Source organism: Pimephales promelas, chromosome 3 (assembly GCF_988280905.1).
Source record: "Pimephales promelas chromosome 3, fPimPro1.hap1.1, whole genome shotgun sequence".
Classification (NCBI taxonomy): Eukaryota; Metazoa; Chordata; class Actinopteri; order Cypriniformes; family Leuciscidae; genus Pimephales; species Pimephales promelas.
This window is the reverse complement of record NC_142771.1, coordinates 21,393,744-21,412,476: the sequence shown is the minus strand read 5'-3', so window position 1 is coordinate 21,412,476 and position 18,733 is coordinate 21,393,744. Positions and strand designations below refer to the sequence as shown.

The 18,733-nt window shown below is 38.4% G+C and overlaps 1 protein-coding gene across 2 annotated transcripts in view; it reads right to left on the bottom strand.

Annotated features, from left to right (window-relative positions):
* Positions 1-18,733, bottom strand: part of grin2aa (glutamate receptor, ionotropic, N-methyl D-aspartate 2A, a) — a 145,422-nt gene that overhangs the window by 60,563 nt on the left and 66,126 nt on the right. For both annotated transcript variants that reach the window (XM_039686761.2, XM_089128480.1), the window contains one exon: positions 9,529-10,121. In XM_039686761.2, coding sequence (XP_039542695.2) covers positions 9,529-10,121 — 593 coding nt within the window. The remainder of the gene's footprint in view (positions 1-9,528; positions 10,122-18,733) is intronic.

The window sequence follows — 18,733 nt, the reverse complement described above, 5'->3', positions numbered from 1 at the left end:
CATAAAAAAGACAATTCTGTATTCATTACAAGCACGTTAATCGCATTTATTGCATTATATCTGATTAGTCCTTGGTTTTTTCGTGTGTAGTCGCAGAAGTAATACATGTTTGAACCAGAAACAGATTCAGGATTCATACAGGATCATCTACAAGTTGATACAAGTCTACAACACATAACAGTAATTGATGATTTTTCCACTCACTCCATTAAAATGCCGACAGAGCATGACATGATTGATAAGAAAATCCCGCCCGGCACGTTGGCGGTATTGGTTACTTGTTTGTGACAGTATAAAATGGGCGATTTTGGTTTACTGCAGTTTTTAAGGAGAAAATAGTCAGCAATGGTGCTGAGCGCTGACTGATGCATTTCCACATGGTTTGTCTTAAAGTATATTAAAAACACCACATAAGCATAAACAACATTAAAACAAACTTTTTTACCACAACATTTCTCGATATTAATTAAATATGTGAAACGCAATATTTTTGTCCGATATTTACTATAATCCCTATAATTATCACAATTTCATTCATCTGAATTTATGAGATGACGATGAGCTTTTTTTTTTAGGAACAATAAAACCCAAGTGAATAGAGACAGGATCCTTCACTTTTCACCTTGCCACCATGTTCCTGTCATATCATTTTAAAAGCGATAAACTGAGAAACACATTGTGTAGCCTTCTCACTTTTCACACCATGTCACCAGGCCTCTCTCAAAGACTCAAATGGAAAAAACATCAGCTGACACAAACACATCACATTGCCCCTCTCCTTCAGTTGTTCCAACCCAGTCATTTAGACATACAATGCGGCATGGGTACAGTCTAGTGGTATGTTTTATGCCGCAGGACTGCCAGGTGAGCAGAATTAGAAGTGTGGTGCGATGATCGATTTATAAAACTGGTCTTAGTGGGCGTCTAGTTACTGAATGGCACGAAGTAGGTTGTTGAATTGATTGGGGTCCCATTTAGAGGGCAAAGAGAAGGCCCACTCACCCTAGATATATCGTTGAATCCAATTACATCAGACTGCGGGAGAGGAAAAGAATCGATAAGCTCTGCTCTCCTCCACTACAAGACATGTTTCCATTTACAATGGGCTCTGCTCCGTTATTTATTTTAAACCTTCTTTTATATTTTACACCTTCTAGTTCCCTTTAGGGAACTAGTCTCCACCTAAAACTGTGAGCCATGTATCATTACACTGATCACACCTGCAGAGTCCCTTTTACCAATTACTGAGGAAGCCAGACACTGGACACAGTGAGTCAATAGTGCGTTAGGTTCTCAGCAGGATCGCAGGAGTCGTGCTCATTAGCTTAGTATGTTCTGTCACCACTAGACCTTTGGACAGACTGGACAGGACCAAACAGAACAAAAATGTGTGGTGTGGTGTGATGGTGTGGGCTGTGGAGGGGGAGGGAGCACTGAATGCCCATTCCAACCGATTTTTTAATCTATCCATCCATCAATAAGGACTGCCAAAAAAGCACAATGCCCTGTACTAGCACATCAACCAGACCCGACCCAACCCAACCCAACAGCCCTTCCATGACCATCTCCACAACGTCAATGTAACCTAATGCAGCACGGATAAGAACCCAACCTAAGCACAGCTCACTTCTCCCAAATTAAACATATAACCCCTCCTGACCCACACTTGCTCACTGTGAACCCTTCATCAGAGTCCTCATTACAAACGGTGTGCCTGAAAGTGCCACACAGCTGCTCTGGAATCAGAAAGATTAAAATAGGTGGGTGGTACAACTGTCCTGAAAATGTTCACAGTACTTTATATGTGGTCAGACTGAAGTAGGCAGCTGCATTCCAACCGGTGGAGTACAGTTGACAGTTTCTCGTTAGGCATTTATAGTAATGGGCTTGACACTAATGAGGGCAGGCAAGATGTCCCCTATGCGACATATAGAATTTTTCAGTCATTAGAGAAGCGAGAAAATGTTCCTACATGAAGTTACAGTAGTTAATTTGTGGGGAGTCTGCACATCTCAAGCTGAATCCACTGGCATGATGGAACGTGTAAATGAGATCAACTCTCCCTTGAGTAATAACTCCGGACGTGATATACAAACAAATCCAATCATTTTTCTGACACAGGTATCTGCGCAATGCTCAATCAGTGTCATAAGAGAGCATCGCATCGGAGCAACAATACCAGGACAGCTGGGACTGTGGAGGTCTTTTCACCTGGGGCTTAGGCAGGCAGACGTTACAAAGACCCAGGGAATGGCAGAATGAGTGCACGTGTAAACCTGCGGTACTAAGTGCATCAGATACACCGATATAAGTGGGGCACGGCGAGCCATATAAAAGCAAATATGGTCCTGACGTTTGAGGAGAAGGGAGTGACTGGTGTTTGCTCTCTCTCCTCTCCCCTGAGGACACATTCAGGTCAATTAAAGTCCTTCCAACCAAAGGTTTTAAAATAAAAACTTGACTCAAATATGCTATGCCAGGCTTGTGTAAAAAATGGATTCTAGACCTTATGGATATTGACCACAAATGCAAATTTAAAAACCATCTTCAGGCTTCAGATTTTTCTTCATACTTTGATGAGATCATTCCACCATATTCAGTGAACCAATGGGTGTGTGTGTGTGTGTGTTCTGTCTGAGTGTCTCTATAGACACAAGAACAGTTGAAATAGTCTAATAACCATTGAATTGAATTCTAACTAAATTACAAATTAAAGTACAAGGTAGACTATTGTGGTCGACCGTTATTGGTTTTTGATGGCCAATGCCGATATCTTAGAGAGCAGGGTGGCTGATGGCTGATATAAAGCTGATATAACACACACATATATATATATATATATATAGACTTGCTTTTCTTTAGATGGCAACTTCTTGAATCTGCAATCCTATAACAGTATTTTTCACAAATAAAGTAATTGTTTACATGTGAATAAAAAGAAAATAAACACTGTAACAGGGAACTCAGTAATCATTTCGTGTGCACTGGTAATCATATTTTTTTCAAATAAAGGTAAAGTAACGATAATTTTACATTCAGAACACAGTGAAAACGATATTATTATGACACAGTGGGCAACTGGATGTAGCACAGAATATTTAAAATTAAGGATTTAAAGTTTTGCAGGCTAAGTTACAAATGCAACCTTCACAAGATATCACAGATGGATTTGATTAAATCTGCAAGGTTTGTGAAATTAAATGTATATTAGATATTCAGAGATTTGTTTAAATTATGTAAAGTTAGATGCGCATTTGCTGAATGTTGACGGTAAATGAAAAAGTATTTTAGCCTGATTGTTTGCCTTTTCGTTTACAAATAATATAAAAACAAATGCTTTACTTTTTCGCATACCATTTACTTTCTTTGTTTACCAGTTCTGTCTAACAAAGTATTAGTTATGACTGACAGAGAACGTAAACGAATGAAGACGGAGAATGTGAATGTGCTCTGTGTGATCAGGTGCTGCCGTTCTCTTCTCAGGCACTGGTGTTCTCAGTACCGCCCGTCAAAATAAAAGTTTTGGGCGCCGTTAACATAAAAGTCCCTCTTTCAACACATCGACCAATCAGAAAAACTTATCGGCATTGGTGATATATGGGTCGACCCCTAGTAGGCAGACAGAAAAATATATAAACAGATTATTTTGCTTACTTCAATCATACATCCTATTCAAAACTCCATTCTCACGACTAAAATTGTCTGTGAGCCAGAGCGTTTCTGATTGGCAAAAAAATTCAGAACCAAAAAAATCCCTTCTTCACCATAGGGAGGACAGTCAAGGCTCAAGACAATTATTTTAACCCAGCTCTTTATAATGCTCTCCATTGTGCTGCTGCCTGCCAACTTAACTCCCTTTAATGTGATGTGATGGCCATATAAAAGTATTATTTCTACAGGAGCTCATATTCCCCTTCACTCCAGCCAACAAAGGCTTTGAGTTTAGGGGGTAAAACTCTGGCTCTTTATAAAGCAAAGGCACAATGACATCACTCCTACCCTCCACAAAAGAGAATGACCTCTTGCCACTGCCAGGAAATATTCCCACACATATAATCCAGCTTTATAACTACCATAAGTCATATTACATTTTGCCTATGAAAGTTCAAAGTAGTAGCAGTGACTCCTGTAGCATTGCCCTCTGTGAAATGGTGTTTTGCTGGGGGTGGTCAGATTGGCTTCCATCTCAGTGGGAGTGTTTAAGTGCCCTTTATTTAAAAAATGTATGGTTCCATAGAGCACATCTGACAGCTACCCTTGGTACCCAACATGTAGGAGGAGGCACATTGGACTTGCCATGCCTCTCCCCTGTTGACAGGTAATTTCAGTATTCGTCACTGATATATTAAGTCTAAATTTTGCTAAGGTCCGCTTTTCACAGCACTCCAGATGTCTTAAATCTGTCATAAAGGAACATTTTGCTTGGGGACAGCACATTTCACCCAGGCTTCTCACACTCAATTTTATCAAGAACATGAAATTCAGAAAAAGGTTCAATTGCCAGTTGTTACCCCAAAGGAAAAAAAAAAAAAATACTGTTCCAGATATATTCCCTATATTACATTCCAACTCAAATACAGAAGATTTTCTATAATTTCCCGTAAAGTGTCTGTATAGGAGAAAAAAATGTATATTTAGAATCATTTATGACAGCCCTTTTTAAATGATTAATTTACAAATGTAATTATATCTATTGTAGTCTATATTTTATAATTCTATCATAACTCCCACTATTAGAACATTAAACATAGTAGAAATTAATCATTAGAAAGTTGACTTTTTTTTCTGCCGGTGCATAAATCTCCAAATGTTTTTCTGTGTCAAAGTGACTCAAAATGAACATGTCCCATACAGCGTAAAATAAAATGAAAATCTAATATTTACAGGAACGTGTTGACATTATTCAGTCCAAGAACAAGGTTGGCTTTTCAAAGAACTCGATACCTTCCCTCGGATGATATACATGCCTAAAAAGTCTAGACTACAAAAGAGACCCCCGTGCATTCAGGCCACAAGTCTTCATCTTTGCTGGCTCTAGTAGAGCCGATCTCTGGCCAAGCCTTTGACCATCTGTGCTGAGACTATCAGGATTAATGTACCCTAGACACTAGGGTGAACGTGTATCTCATGCAACACCACTCCACTGCAAATGGAGCAATTCAGTGTGTCTGCTCAGCACTGGCAGATACAGAGGCATATGGGTGAGACAGACTGGCAACATGTAAGCGGGGTGCTGCAGCCGACATTGGCTCCAACGCAGGAGCATAAAGGAACAAAAGCACCCAGGCTCATCAAGAGCACTCTATATTTGGAGAGTTCTCCAAGTCCATTAGCAAAATCCATGCTGTTCTGCTCAGCACTGGCTCTCGCTGTGTAAAACATAATTCATAAAAGCACAGTAGCACTGCGCTGTCCCGAGAGAGTTTGAGAAGTGCAGCAGTACCCACCTCTGGGTGCACTCTGCAACTCCCTAAAAACCTCCCTCAGCGCCACACGCCTGCCCCTTCGTCGCATTCAACCATTAGCTTACTCAAGAACGCAGCTCACACTGAGAAATATATTTGCAGGTTGTAACAATGAATTTTGCATATGCCCGACACATGCCTCTCTCTTACAGATCTCTCGGGTTGCTTTTTTCCAAACATTTTCCTTTTTCCACTTGACTGACCCAAAACTGTGTTTTTTCACATAAATAGTCCCCTTTTTCCACTTTTTTAAGTGCAGGAACAAGATGGACAGAAAACACATAAGCAGCTCCTGGTCCCTCACTCACTTTGTAACTTGTTTTTGACAAAACAAAGTCTCAGCTTCGAAATTATATTTCAATTATATATCTATTTTTACATAGCTGAAAGATGTCAACAAAATATTATTGCCATTTAAATATTAGAATTATATTAGAACACCTTGTCACCAATTTAATATTTCTCCCTAATGCCAGTCAATGATGTATTTCTTTGATCAAAGCTGACTGTAAATTCATTTATAATGTTTCAAAAGATTTCTCTTTCAAATAATTTCTGTTCTTTTAAACTTTTTATTCATCAAAGAATCCTGAAAAAATGGTTTACTGTTTCCACAAAAACAGCACAAATGTTGTCAACATTGATACTAATTAGAAATGTTCCCTTTCAGTCGCTCACGTTCAACGTAACGTTGACATGACGACGTAATTGGGATCACTTCAGGGAGCTCTATCACTGGTCTCGGCATAAGCAATGGCCAGTAAAAGAGTATGTTGGGATAATTGATTGGCCAGTCACTGGCCGCAAGCAGCAAACTTCATACACAGTGTCGCGAAGAGTGTCAATCTTACTTCAGGTTATTTGTAATGTATTAAAATGTCAAAGAACTACGAGGCTGATAAGAGATTCCTAGTGTCATGGAAAAAACAGTCGGCTACACCTGGTTGTCACAATGTCTGGTTGTGTTTCCCTGGGTTGTCACTAGAGGTCCTCTTTATCACAGTGTCTTTCACATTTGACTTCATTTCCCAGCATTCTGTCTGTCACTGTCACTCATCAGTTCATTGCACTCAGCTGTTCCCCGTAATGATTGTTCCCAGCTGTTCATTGTTAGTCTTGTTAGATCTGTGTATATATTCCCTGCCTGTGTCAGTATGTGTACAGAGTCGTTGTATATGGTCACCACACTTTGGAGGTCTGTGGTGCATAAAGAACTGTATTCTGATCATATGAAAAACTATATGGTTGCCCTTATGGCAGCTAAAACTGATTACTTTGCCAGTGTGGTTAGTTCTGGTGAAGGGAACTCAAGAACCATCTTCTCTGTGTTAAATAGCCTAATATTTTAAAACCACCTGAATATTTTTCCTTACATCTTTACTCTGCTGATCTCTGTGAAAGTTTTCTGTCATTTTTCATAAGGAAAATTTAAAACATTCATTAACAAATGTCTGTTACAAAATTAGATAGCTGTCAATTTAACCCCTGTTCCGATCAACCTCCTAATTCTATGCTTTCCTCTTTTGAACTACCAACCACTGATGAAGTACGCAATATTAATAATAAGAGTAAATCTACCACATGTCGGTTGGACCCTAATCCAACGTACTTGGTTAAATCCTGCCTGTCTTCTCTTTCTCCTTTAATTGTGGAAATTATACATTCTTCACTTACTTCTGGAACTGTTCCATCTCATCTGAAAACTGCTGTGATAATTCCTTTACAAAGGGGGGCTGATTCAATAACTCTGATAATTTTCGCCCCATCTCAACTCTTCCTTTCTAAAATTTTGGAAAGGTGTGTTGCAGCTCAAGTCCAGAATCATCTGTCTCACAGTGGTCTGTACGAGCAATTTCAATCTGGGTTTCGACCTTACCATAGTGTTGAGACTGCTCTAGTTAAGATTTCCAATGACCTATTATTAGCTGCTAACTCTGGAATTTTATCTATCTTAATTTTACTTGATCTAAGTGCAGCATTTGACATTATATCATGTTGCACAGTTTGGATATTGGAATTACTGGTACCCCTTTGACTTGGTTTCAGTCATACTTTACGGGCCGTACTCAATTTGTACAGCTGAAGTAGTTCTGCTCAAAGACTTCATATGTCATTACAGGTGTCCTGCAGGGCTCAGCATTGGGTCCTCTTTTATTTAACATTTATCTTTTATGCCCTGGTAATACAGTATTTTTAGGAAATTTAGCATTCAATTCCACCTATATGCCGACAACATCTGTCCTCGAAACCTTCCGCTAATTTTCCTCCATCTATCCTCTCAGACTGTTTGGCTGAGATTAAAGAATGGTTTTCTTTAAATTTTCTTAAACTTAACACCAGTAAAACAGAAAGTCGTCTTGTTGGCTTAAAAAACAATCTGTTGAAATCTATATGCTCATCTGTGAAAATTGACGATTTACCTGTCTCTATATCTAAACAAGTTAAAAGTCCAGGGGTCATTTTGGACAGTACTTTTTCATTTGAAGCACATATAAACAGTCTCATCCGCTCTGCTTATTTTCATATACGCGATAATAATCGACTTCGTCCAGCTCTCTCAGTAAAGAGCACGTCAATTCTAGTCATGCTCGAGTTGCGTCCTGTATTGATTTATGCAACAGTCTTTTTTATGAATTGCCTTCCAAGGTACTCAATAAACTCCAATTACATAACTCGGCTGCTCGAATCATCAGCAGAACTCCTCTAGCAAGCTGAACACATTTCTCCTGTACTACAACACTTGCACTGGCTCCCGGAAAAATATCGTAGTAATTTTAAAATTCTTCTTCTTACTTTCAAAGCACTCAATAACCTTGCCCCTTCATATTTAGGACCTTCTTCATATCTATACTCCCTCTCGGATTTTAAGATGGTCTTCTTCACTAACTCTTGTTCTCCCTAGAACCCGCACTACTTCTATGGGGTCCCAAGCTTTTAGTTTTGCAACTCCTTATTTATGGAACTTGCTGCCACATAATGTGCGAAACAGTAAAAGTATGTTTTTAAAACTCCCCTTAAGACCCATCTTTTTCGGCAGGCTTTTATGTGATTATTTTTATATTTTACTTGTTTCCAAGGTTCTAATAATGATTATTGTTGATTGTTTTATTGTATCTGTAAGGTGTCCTTGAGTGTCATGTAAGGCGCCTATAATGTATTATTATTATTATTATTATTACTATTATTAAAGTCTCGGTTACTAATATAACCCTTGTTCCCTGGAGGAGGGAACAGGAGACGCAACGTCCCGTCGCCACGGCTGCTGACCATCGCTGCACGGCCATCACGGCTCCTCAACGAAAGACAATGTCTATTTCTTCCTGTTTATACCCCCATTGCGGGGCGGGGCGCATGACGCTCTCATATTGGCTTCATTGGCACGTCGACGTTACGTCTCCCATTCCCTCCTTCAGGGAACGAGGGTTACATTAGTAACCGAGACGTTTCTTGAGCAGCAAATCAGCGACTGATTTCTGAAGGATCAGCTTTGCATCACAGGAATAAATAACATTTAAAAATATATTTAAAATATTCATATATTTTAAAAGAATATTTAATAAGAATTTTAGATCAAATACATGGAGCCTTAGTGAGCACAAGAGACTTAGTTTTAAACACATTTCAAAAAAATCATACTTGCCCCAAACAGGCACTATTTGATATTTGCACCATATTTTTACTTAACCTGATATTTGATGTCTTAATTAAAAAATTTTATTAAAATAAATACATATATGTATATATTATATATATTTGCAATCTTTAGAGGCCATTTTCTTAAAAACAAGTTTTAATGATGGCCACCAAGAAACATAGTTCTATCATTAGAAAGCTGAGACTTTACTTTGCATATACCCGATATGCCCTATGTCTCTAGCACAGAACTCTTTTTTTCACCTTTTGCTTTTTCCACTTAACTGGTCAAAAACTGTCTATGCGCTTTCTCACATAAATATCCCTCTTGTTTCCACTTTTTAAAGTGCAGGAAATAGACAGACTGTTGACAGAAAACACTAACATATTGTAGACACAGATAATAAGCCCGTTCTCGTCCTTCACTCACTTGTGTAACGCGCTGGGCGGCAACTTGGTTTTCTCCATTTGGCCATAGCAGCTGGTTTTGGCCTCAGGGATGTCCCCAAACTCTTCCAACATGGCTGCAGCTGCTGTGGTTATAATCCCAAGCCCATCTCGAACCCGTGCCTCAAGAGGATAGTCCCAGTCATCATAGGATACAGAAATCATTCCAGAGGGTAACGAATCTGAAGTGATATCTGGGTTGCCCGTGGTCAAGCTGGGCACGATCCAGATGTACCCGAACCCGGTCAGGCCCAGTGAACGGGCCTCTTCCAGGATGTAAGCTGCTTCGTCCTTGGAGCAGTATAAGAGGATGACTGGAGACTGCACCTTCTTCAACTGGATCTGGGTCCTGGTGTCCCCATCCACGGCATCCAGGGTGATGGTGTTCTGGAGGTCCCAACCCACAAAGCTGTTGTCGACCGTTGTCTTCAGGATGGTGATGAAATCCTGGTAGCCTGGGAACTTGCTGGTCACTATGGTGAAGACGTGCCAGTCGTACTCTTCCATGATGTTAAGCATGAGCAGTGCCTCCTGCTGGATGGAGGCCCCGAACTGGAAGAATGTTGATTTCACATCCTGTTGAACAAAGATAAAAAGATGTGAGTCACAACATGATAAATATAGGCTTTCAACAATACATCCGTCCCATATCACTTATGGGTCTACTGTATATATATATATATATATATATATATATATTTTTTTTTTTTTACTTTTAATTTACAATTGCCGGCATCTAACGCTCACTTAAAGTTAAACATTCAAGTCGGCATGAAATAAAATTTGACAAATCTTCTTTTTATATGTAATATTGTAGTGTTTATTATGAATGATTTATCTGAGCACTTCTTTATTTTTTTTTTAATTCATGTACCCTTATAATCTTTAATCAAATACATTACCCTTTCCTCCCCCCTCAAAACGACCTCACTTCTCTTTCGGTCATGTGCCATAGGGAAAGGGTGCGGCTATCGGTGTAAAACTGGCATTCAAATCTGCCTCCATTTTGTTTGCATTTTGTACCTCCAAAGATCCAATCAATTCCCAAAGAATGAAATCAAGGCCCGCCCTACATTTTCTTTTCAAATTTCAGAAGCCGTTTCACTCGGATATACATCACAACAAGGAAAAAATAACAATCTCAACTTCTGTTTTATGCCAACTTAAAAACATTTTAAAAATAATAATATTTTTTAGTGCATCCTTAATAAACTTTTAATTAAACATCAGCTAAAATTCCATGATTCCACAAAAAAATAAATACAGTAGAACAGACAGAAAAAAATAATGATTTAAATATTTAGGGAGCTCTGAACTCAGTATTACAGACAGACAAAGTTAACAAAAGTTAATAAGGTTCTTTATTAAAATGTAATGAGACAAAAAGGAAGGAGAAGAGCTATTATGATTATTTAACTCCTTTGAGATCCATCTGATATGTGCAGCTCTGGCCTTGAGGAACTCATTGTCTAAACATAATGATGCACCGAGCCAGTTCTTTCTTTCTGAGCAGATTCAATCCCCATGTGCCTTTTAGACTATTCCCTCCAGCGTCCCACAATTCCACAGCTTTAACAGGCCCTCTGAGGAACAAAGGACACAATCATTTTAACATTCATACTCTTGAGTTCAAACTTTTCAGTCATTTTATGAATGAAAGGATCGGAAGATTATAAGGAACGCAACATGCCTTCATTAACCTTTTCAATCACTGTGGACGCTAGTTTCCCATCACCATTTCAATGTCAAACCAATGACTATGGCCAGGCTGTATGGCCTTATAAATGCGGAATGAAAGGCAGCCCATGAATCAGTACAGTTGTAAGATGAGGCATCTGTGTTTGTGAATGTGTGCATGTGTGAAAGATGCACGCAGCCTGCAGTAAGCAACGGGGTGAGTCTGCATATTGGGAGGAAAAAAACGTTTCACCGAGTTGGTTTGCTATTTTTAAGAAAGCTTGGCTTGACATTGCCAATTTCACACACCGGGAAAACTGAATAGACACTGACGCTGCTAAGTAAACACAAGCTAACTGAGGATAACCCTTCACACACACACAACCAGGGTCTAATTGAACACGTATCTGTTTTGACAACCCGATCTCACGACCAAGTCGTACGAATTCGACAAATGATTAAAAAGTGGCTAATTCGTAACAATTCATACGACCTCACTCGTACGAATTAATACGATTTTGCTAAATCGTACATATTTTACGAATTGGCCAATTAGTATGAATTCGTACGAATGACCTACCCCTGACCCCGCCCCTAAACCTAACCATCACGTGGGTTTAGACAAATCGTACGAATTAGTACGAGTGAGGTCGTACAAATTAGTACAAATTAGTGATCGACCGATATATCGGCCGGCCGATAAATCGGCCCGATATTTGAGGTTTTTACGTGTATCGGAATCGGCCGATACACCGCTGCGCGTTCGCCGATAGTTTTTTTTTTCCCGCCGTTATTTATAGACAGGCGGCCACGGGCAGCTCCGTGCTGCTGGAGATGCTGCAGTTCACGTGCCCCGCCCTCCTCCACTAGCAGAGTGCAACATGCTCTTAACGAGAATGGTAACTTAAACTTTCAAAGGATCTTTTAAATGTTTGACTCCTGAAATATTGTCAAACACTTTGAAAATGGAAACACGTCGCCCTATAACTGTTATGTGCTTGCAACTAAGCAAGTTTGTGGGTCCAAATGGAAAACGCGAATGCCTCAAACTTAACTGCTTGCCATTGTATTAAGAAGCTGCAAATAGTTAAGGTGTAGGTTATCCGTTCAGTATGCATTAGGACTGTCTATGAATATTCTACATTCGAATATCTATTAATTTTGAAGGTGAAAATTAATATTTGAATGTGGAAAAACACGCCCGCGGTTGCAGACTAATAACGTTACCACAGCTGCACAGCTCGCTCGGAGCGCTCACTGTCGGTTCTATACTGTGAAACTTCAATCACTGAATGAACTGAAGCCTGCTATATTTGGGACAAGAGTCGCGACTCGCAACCTTAAATTGCTTGCACAAAACTCTTGTTTAGCACTCAACATTTGTTTGTTGTTCATTTAACCGACGCGCAGAGACCGTGAGGGCGAGAGAGAGAGAGAGTGCCTGAGCGAGTCCAGGGCGAGACAGAGTGAGCTCTGCGGTCTTGGCCATTAGTTGATTTACTTGCTTTTTAATACGCTGTCAAATATGTTTAAACTCAAATAAACCATCTAATACTAGTAGTTATGTCTCTTTTTATTAATGTGTCCTGTTATTGATGTAATGCGCGTCAACAACAAAACGCGCAACGGGATGTTCGAATATGTGTTTTAGAGGGAATATGCAAACGCCATTTGAGCAATTTTGACAGCCCATACATACGGTAACGAACTCTGGTCATAGGATTAAGGAATGCCAACGTTATTCTGTGCTTTTTGTGGGAGATTTATTCAGCGCTCACCTGGTTGAGGTTTGGGGCGTGTGGAGTTTGTCTCCCTCGCAATCGCACTAATATTAGAGACTAGACATGCTCATTTTATTTTATGTAGGAAAATTGAAACCATGCAGTACATAGTTCGTTTCTTTTAAAATGAAGTACAGTGTGCACTGTGCACTTTATTATGCTGGTTGCTACTGTGTGCAATAGTGTAATTATTTAATTTATGCTTAAATATTCATTTTCAGCACTGAACTTTTTTTGTTCTACTTCATGTTTTTAATATTTTTTAAATTGTTTATCTACTTGTTCTTGTTCTACCTCACATGTTTTTACTATTTGTTAAATATTAATTTTTGAAGTTAGTTAAATGTTACTTTTATTAAATTGAGACCTGTAACATTTGTTAACATCATGTTATTTTTAAGATGTAAATTGAGGGAGCAAAATGTATCGGCTCCAAATATCGGCTCAAGAAAATCGGCAGCCCGTATCGGTCATCGGCTAAGGCTGATGGGAAAAATATCGGTATCGGCACTAAAAAATCCATATCGGTCGATCCCTAGTACAAATTAGCCACTTTTTAATCATGCGTCGAATTCGTACGAATTGGTCGTGAGATAGTGTTGGTTTTGACCAAAACCGTCATGTTACTTTTAAAAAAACCAACCATCTAGCACTCAGCGACATCAATATCTTCAAACACCATATCAGATCTTCTTCCGGGCTTTGTAGATCTTTTCATTTAATGGCAGCCCAATATAATACATTCATTAAAAGTTACTTTTGAGATATGCAGTTATTATCTTCTGTTCAAAGCGGTCAACAATGAATTCGCTTCATTGAGTGGTCTTGCAATAGATATTAATTAGCCAGTCGGTGGGCTGGTAATGAGAGTTTTTTCCCATACCTGTGTCTCTGGTTTTTCTGCAAGACTTATTAAAATGTCACATAAGAAAGTTTCATTCAAGTGATGACTTGTTTTAATAAACATGTTTAAATCATTGTCATTATGTGGGTTTAGTACGGGTAGTTGTCTAAACATAAAATAGCTTATTTTTTTCTTATTTTTTTAGTAACACTGGTTTATTAAATAAATTGTGTCTCTCTCGTTAAATTAATTTAATTATAATTAACTTCATAAGAATAAAAGAAAAATCTGCCTCTGCAAATGCAGTCAACTAGGGAGCCCTTACTAACACATCACTATAATATTAAAGGTTACAACTAACAACACAGCCCAAACTATTAAATTCAGTTGCTATTTATTTTAGATATAATAATCAACACTCAAATAAATAAATAATAAAAACATGTAAATGGAAGGTTCTGTATGAAGTAATATGATTATACAATTATTTTGCATTTACTTTTCTACCCCAATTTATTTTTGAAATATAATAACAGGGAAAAAGGGTCATAAAACCATATTTCTAAGTAATCCATAGACTGTCAAAGACTAAATACTAAATACACAAATAAATAAATAAATAAATAAATAAAATACCATAGTAAATCTAAATTTAAAAAAAAATGTATTTAAAATAAGATTGTTTAAAAAATATTAAAAGTATATTGCTGAGGCTTACTAAAGATTTATAAATCGCACACTATTGGGTCAATTTAAGCCCCATTTTGCATTCTAGGGTAATGAAAAAGCATCACAATGTTATTTTGAATCTAGACTCTATAAACGTGATATAAATGTGTCTTTTCTTTTTGCATTGAAATATTGTATGCAACAGTGAATGTTATGTGAACTGGCCCCTATGAGACTAGACGCATTTACTTAAATGATGGATCGACGACAAGACGGTCCTAATTTATTTTCACTGTCTCACCTTGAAAAGATTTGAATTATTACTCAAATGTTATCATGATGTTATCTTAAAGAACCACAGTTTTGAGTGGCAATTTCTTTTAAATCAGATCTGGAGATGTCAACTCAAATGGAGCAGATTGTTACATGTATCGAATAACGGCATAAAGATTAATCAGCTCAAGCTGCCAGCTCCCCACAGTTGTCCATCAACTCTTCAAGTGTAGGGTTAACCAAACGTGACCTCATAATCATCAGTCGAATGGGTTCCATGTGTGGGGTCAACATGTAGATTGCGCGAGGTGAGTCCACGTTGACATCATTCTGCGAATGAACTCAGTAGACCGTAAGAGAGGGAGGGGTAATTGTCATGTTAAAAACAATGTGTTCTCTTTCTGCAACATGAATGAAACCAACAATTACAGAGACCATGAAAAAGAAATAAAAGACGCTGATGAACAAAAGGAAGATATTTCATACAGTTTGATGTATACAAATTTATTCTAATGTGTGATGTGAAACAATTTATATATTATATTATATTAAGCATAATATAATCTAAATGTATAATGTTTTAATACAATTTATATCCACAGACTGCAGAATGAAAAGTATGATTCACAAAGAACATTTATAAAGACTTTCCATTATTGTCAACAGTAAATGTAATTTCACAGCAAAGCACAGAGTGTGACATGACAGGCATGTGTAATCAGCTTCAGAGGTGTGAAAGAAGATTTGTCTGCACATCTGAAGAGTAGCAATACTACCCACTTTCCTGAGAGTCTGCATCATCTCTGTGTGGTGATTTATGATCTTAAATATTAATATGAATATTTATTCTAAATATTTTTTATTGAGTTTTTGGTCACCCGTCACCTAAGGTGACTTTGACAAATGTCAGATGATTCCTTCCTATATTACGGGGCACAAAACAAGGAATTTCACATTGTCAATAAAGATTGTTGTTGACTAAATTAGAATTATATAAATTGTAGGAAGTTTCTCATCTGATCAATCTGAAGGATTTAGTGAGATTCTGGCAAGCTTGTAGACCCAAGCTTAACACAACAATGACACAGTTTGCAATAATATGAGTTTATTCACAAAAATATACAAGATATCACACTTACTAAATGCTACTAAAGAAAATGACCAAACTACTGAAAAAATTTAATCAATAATTAAACAGAAACTACAAACTACTACACAAGTGGACGTCAACAAAATTAATGCCAAAATAGATGAGCAACAAAGCAATGAATGGGTAATTAGCATTCTAAGGGGGAGTCAATTGTGGTCTTTATGGATGCTGGTATGAAATAGTTATAAGCATTTACTATGACATGTCTAATGTATCTATGTATACACTAACGCTAGATAAACAATCTCTACACAAATATCAATCTCATAAAGCAACAACCCAATGCTAAGGCCTTTGGGAAGAGGTTTAGTTAGCTTATGTTATTATTATATGTGTATATATGTTCCACGTGGTTGGGTGATCAGTCCAGCGATGGGGTATGTCTTCCACTGCTATCTTTCCACTCACAGTGGGAGTAGACTGGATCACTTTCCAACAGTTGCAGAGCCGCACTGAGTGCGCATCACGTAACAAACTCAGAACGAGGGCGAGTTTGCTTGGCAAAGCTTTTATTCATTCCAGTTGGGTAGGGGGTTAATAATTCCTGACTTCCTATGGTAGTGGTGTGATTGGGTCGTAGCATTCCAAGTGTCCGCCCATCACGTCCCACCTTTCCATCCTGTGGAGCTTGGTCTACACCTTGGCCCAGGAATGGAGGTGAACAATAGGCAACTGGTCATGAGATTACCCTGTGATCAGTGTGACATTGATGTTGAATTCTTGCCATTCATCTCTGACAATCCTGATCAAATGACACTTTTCCATTACCAGTACCAGCTTGACTCGGCTCGCCTCGGCTCGGCTCGCTTTTCGTTCCGTTTTCCATTGCAAACAGTACCGCCACAAATAGTACCCGGTCATCATAGCGACGCCTTTCGTTCCTCGTTGCCCTATCAATCTCTTGCAGGATCCTCTCTTCGGCCACCAAACAAAGGAAAGTCTGCACCTCCTCGTTTGACCACGACGTATTCTTCCGAGTTGTCATAATAATAGTAGTTAGTTAAGTAACTATCTCTGGCCAAACTATTTAAAAATAGCGGGGTTATTCTGGATACTCCATCTGGCGCGTGTAATGATGACGCAGTGAATGGTGACGATTCTCTCTGACCAATCAGAAGTCGGCATTGTTTTCACGTAACATTTTAGAATCGCCTTAGCTCGCCGGAGGTGGTAAAAAAAGTACCCGAAAGCAGGAAAAGGTAAACTTTTACACAGTGGAAAACCGAGCCGGTACTGTGTAGTGGAAAAGTGCCAAAAAATGGTCACTTGTTCGTGATATTGCTTTGTTGAGGGTTTTATCACACCCATTTGTCTTTTCATCAAAGTGGGACAAAGGGACTCCTTTTGTGATGAGGGAATCTGTGGTGCCATCTTGTCTGCTGTTCCCTACACCTACCTGCTGCTGAGCTTTCTCAATGCCATTCCTTTCATATAACAAGATGGCATTACCAGCCAGAGGCATTAAAGCTATATTTTTTTTTCTCAAAAATAGGAGTCGTGTTGTTTCTTACTTCTAAGTCTATCTGAGGAAAACAAAAAACATGATTTGGAGTGGAGATATTTCTCAAAAGACATCACTTAAGATCGTCAGACCTTCTGAAGTTCTCTGATTACTCCTTTACAATATGTGATACTGGGGTTTGACTCACATCAATCATTCTGCAAAAAAAAAAAGGTGAAATCTTAATTGCGAGCATACTTCGCAACACCACATCAAAAACACTTAATTTTCCTTGTGTAGGCTACTTGCACTGTTTTAAATCTAAAAAGCAGCCAACAAACTTGACAGACTGAATGTGTTATTTCTGAAGAAATTAAATGCAATGAATCACATCAATAACCACTAAGAGCATCTAAGGTGCTCTTTTGACATCTCAACAGCTCTCATACACATTAGAGGGATTTAGATATCTCTGATCAGAAATAATCACTAAGATATTCAGGTCACAGGATCTAGAGGTAAGAACAAGTGGCCACAATCTCTCATGCCTGTTAGCCTGATTAGACCTCCATTACAAGGAGCCATGATCCACCAATATAGGTTGGCGTCATTGGCTGAGCAAGCAACAAGAGTGGATGTAGGGGAGAGCGGGGCAATGTGAGACATCGGGTAATGTGAGACACCCTCTGTATCTAGTCAACCAAACACATTTGTGGTTGTGTGACCATTATGTTTTTAAGTCCATTCCATTTCCCCTTGGCCATAAAGGAGAGGAGCTCATGGTGCTGTTATAAACATGTTTTTTTCACAAAAATATGTTTTTTGCATGTAAAAGTAAATTTTCTTGCTGTCAACTTAATCAACTGTTGTGGTAAAGCAAATTGATTCAGGTAGAAAAATGTATATCATACATGTTGATGAACTATTAACATATGAATCCATGTGATGATGATAGCTGAAGAGTATCCTGAATTACTAAGAGAGATCGTTTTTTGCTAAAATGTGGCAGTGGGGTAAAGTGAGACAAATACTATGGGGTAAAGTGAGACATGAGGCACAAGTTAAGTTTAGTCTTAAAAATATTTTAATGTAATATTACATTACATATGTTTTATTTTTTAATGTCATTGACATTGTAGAAAAGTCATCATGCCAAGATAATACACCAGGAAGACAACCTGGGGCAAAACACCCCTTGAGGAGATGGAGAGTGCAGCCGCTGAGGTCAAGGAAGGAAATATGTCTATAAGAGCAGCTGCAAGAGATAGAATTATTGACAAGCCTGACAAGATATTGAGAAGAGGAGGTCTGTTTTAAAAATGTGGAATATTGAAGCCAAAATCTTTCAAACGC